The sequence below is a fragment of the Pteropus vampyrus genome, unplaced genomic scaffold (genome assembly GCF_000151845.1).
Source record: "Pteropus vampyrus isolate Shadow unplaced genomic scaffold, Pvam_2.0 Scaffold142, whole genome shotgun sequence".
Classification (NCBI taxonomy): domain Eukaryota; kingdom Metazoa; phylum Chordata; class Mammalia; order Chiroptera; family Pteropodidae; genus Pteropus; species Pteropus vampyrus.
In genome coordinates this window covers 1,827,059-1,827,577 of record NW_011888923.1, presented here as the reverse complement: position 1 = coordinate 1,827,577, position 519 = coordinate 1,827,059, and the positions used below count along the sequence as shown (strand labels likewise).

General features: G+C 75.7%; 1 protein-coding gene across 1 annotated transcript in view; it reads left to right on the top strand.

Annotated features, from left to right (window-relative positions):
- Window positions 1–92: 92 nt before the first annotated feature.
- Window positions 93–519, top strand: part of PHF13 (PHD finger protein 13) — a 7,661-nt gene continuing 7,234 nt past the window's right edge. The window contains exon 1 of the mRNA XM_011368462.2: window positions 93–485. Within this exon, the coding sequence (XP_011366764.1) occupies window positions 447–485 (39 nt within the window). The 5' untranslated portion in view covers window positions 93–446. The remainder of the gene's footprint in view (window positions 486–519) is intronic.

Genomic DNA, 519 nt, shown 5'->3' with positions numbered 1-519 from the left:
GGACTACGACTCCCAGAATGCCTCGCGCCCGCCCCCTCACCGCCAGCTTCCCGTCGCCCCCAGACTACATTTCCCGACAGCCTTCGCGGGTCTCCCGCCCTCCCTCCCGAGACACGAGCCGAACTGGGCGTCAGGTCGGGGAGCCGGTCGGGTTCCCGCTCGCCGCCGCCGCCGCCGCCCCCCGCAGCGACTCTCCCGCCTCTCCCGCCGCGCCGGCCGCGGGAGCTGCATCGCTCACTCGGCTCGGCCTCAGAGCCGTCGGCCCGGGAGCACAGAGTCCGGGACGCGACACGCGGAGCCCCTCATCACCTCCAGCCGGGGCGACCCCTCCCGGGTCCGCCCTGGTCCTACGCGGCCGCCGGAGCCCCCAGCCCCGAGCGGCCCCACGGCCCGGTGCCCTTATCCCGGCCCCTGCACTCCCGCAGCCGCCGCCCCCCACCCTGAACATGGACTCCGACTCCTGCGCCGCCGCCTTCCACCCTGAGGTGAGTGAGAGCTGCTCCGGGATCGCCCCCGACC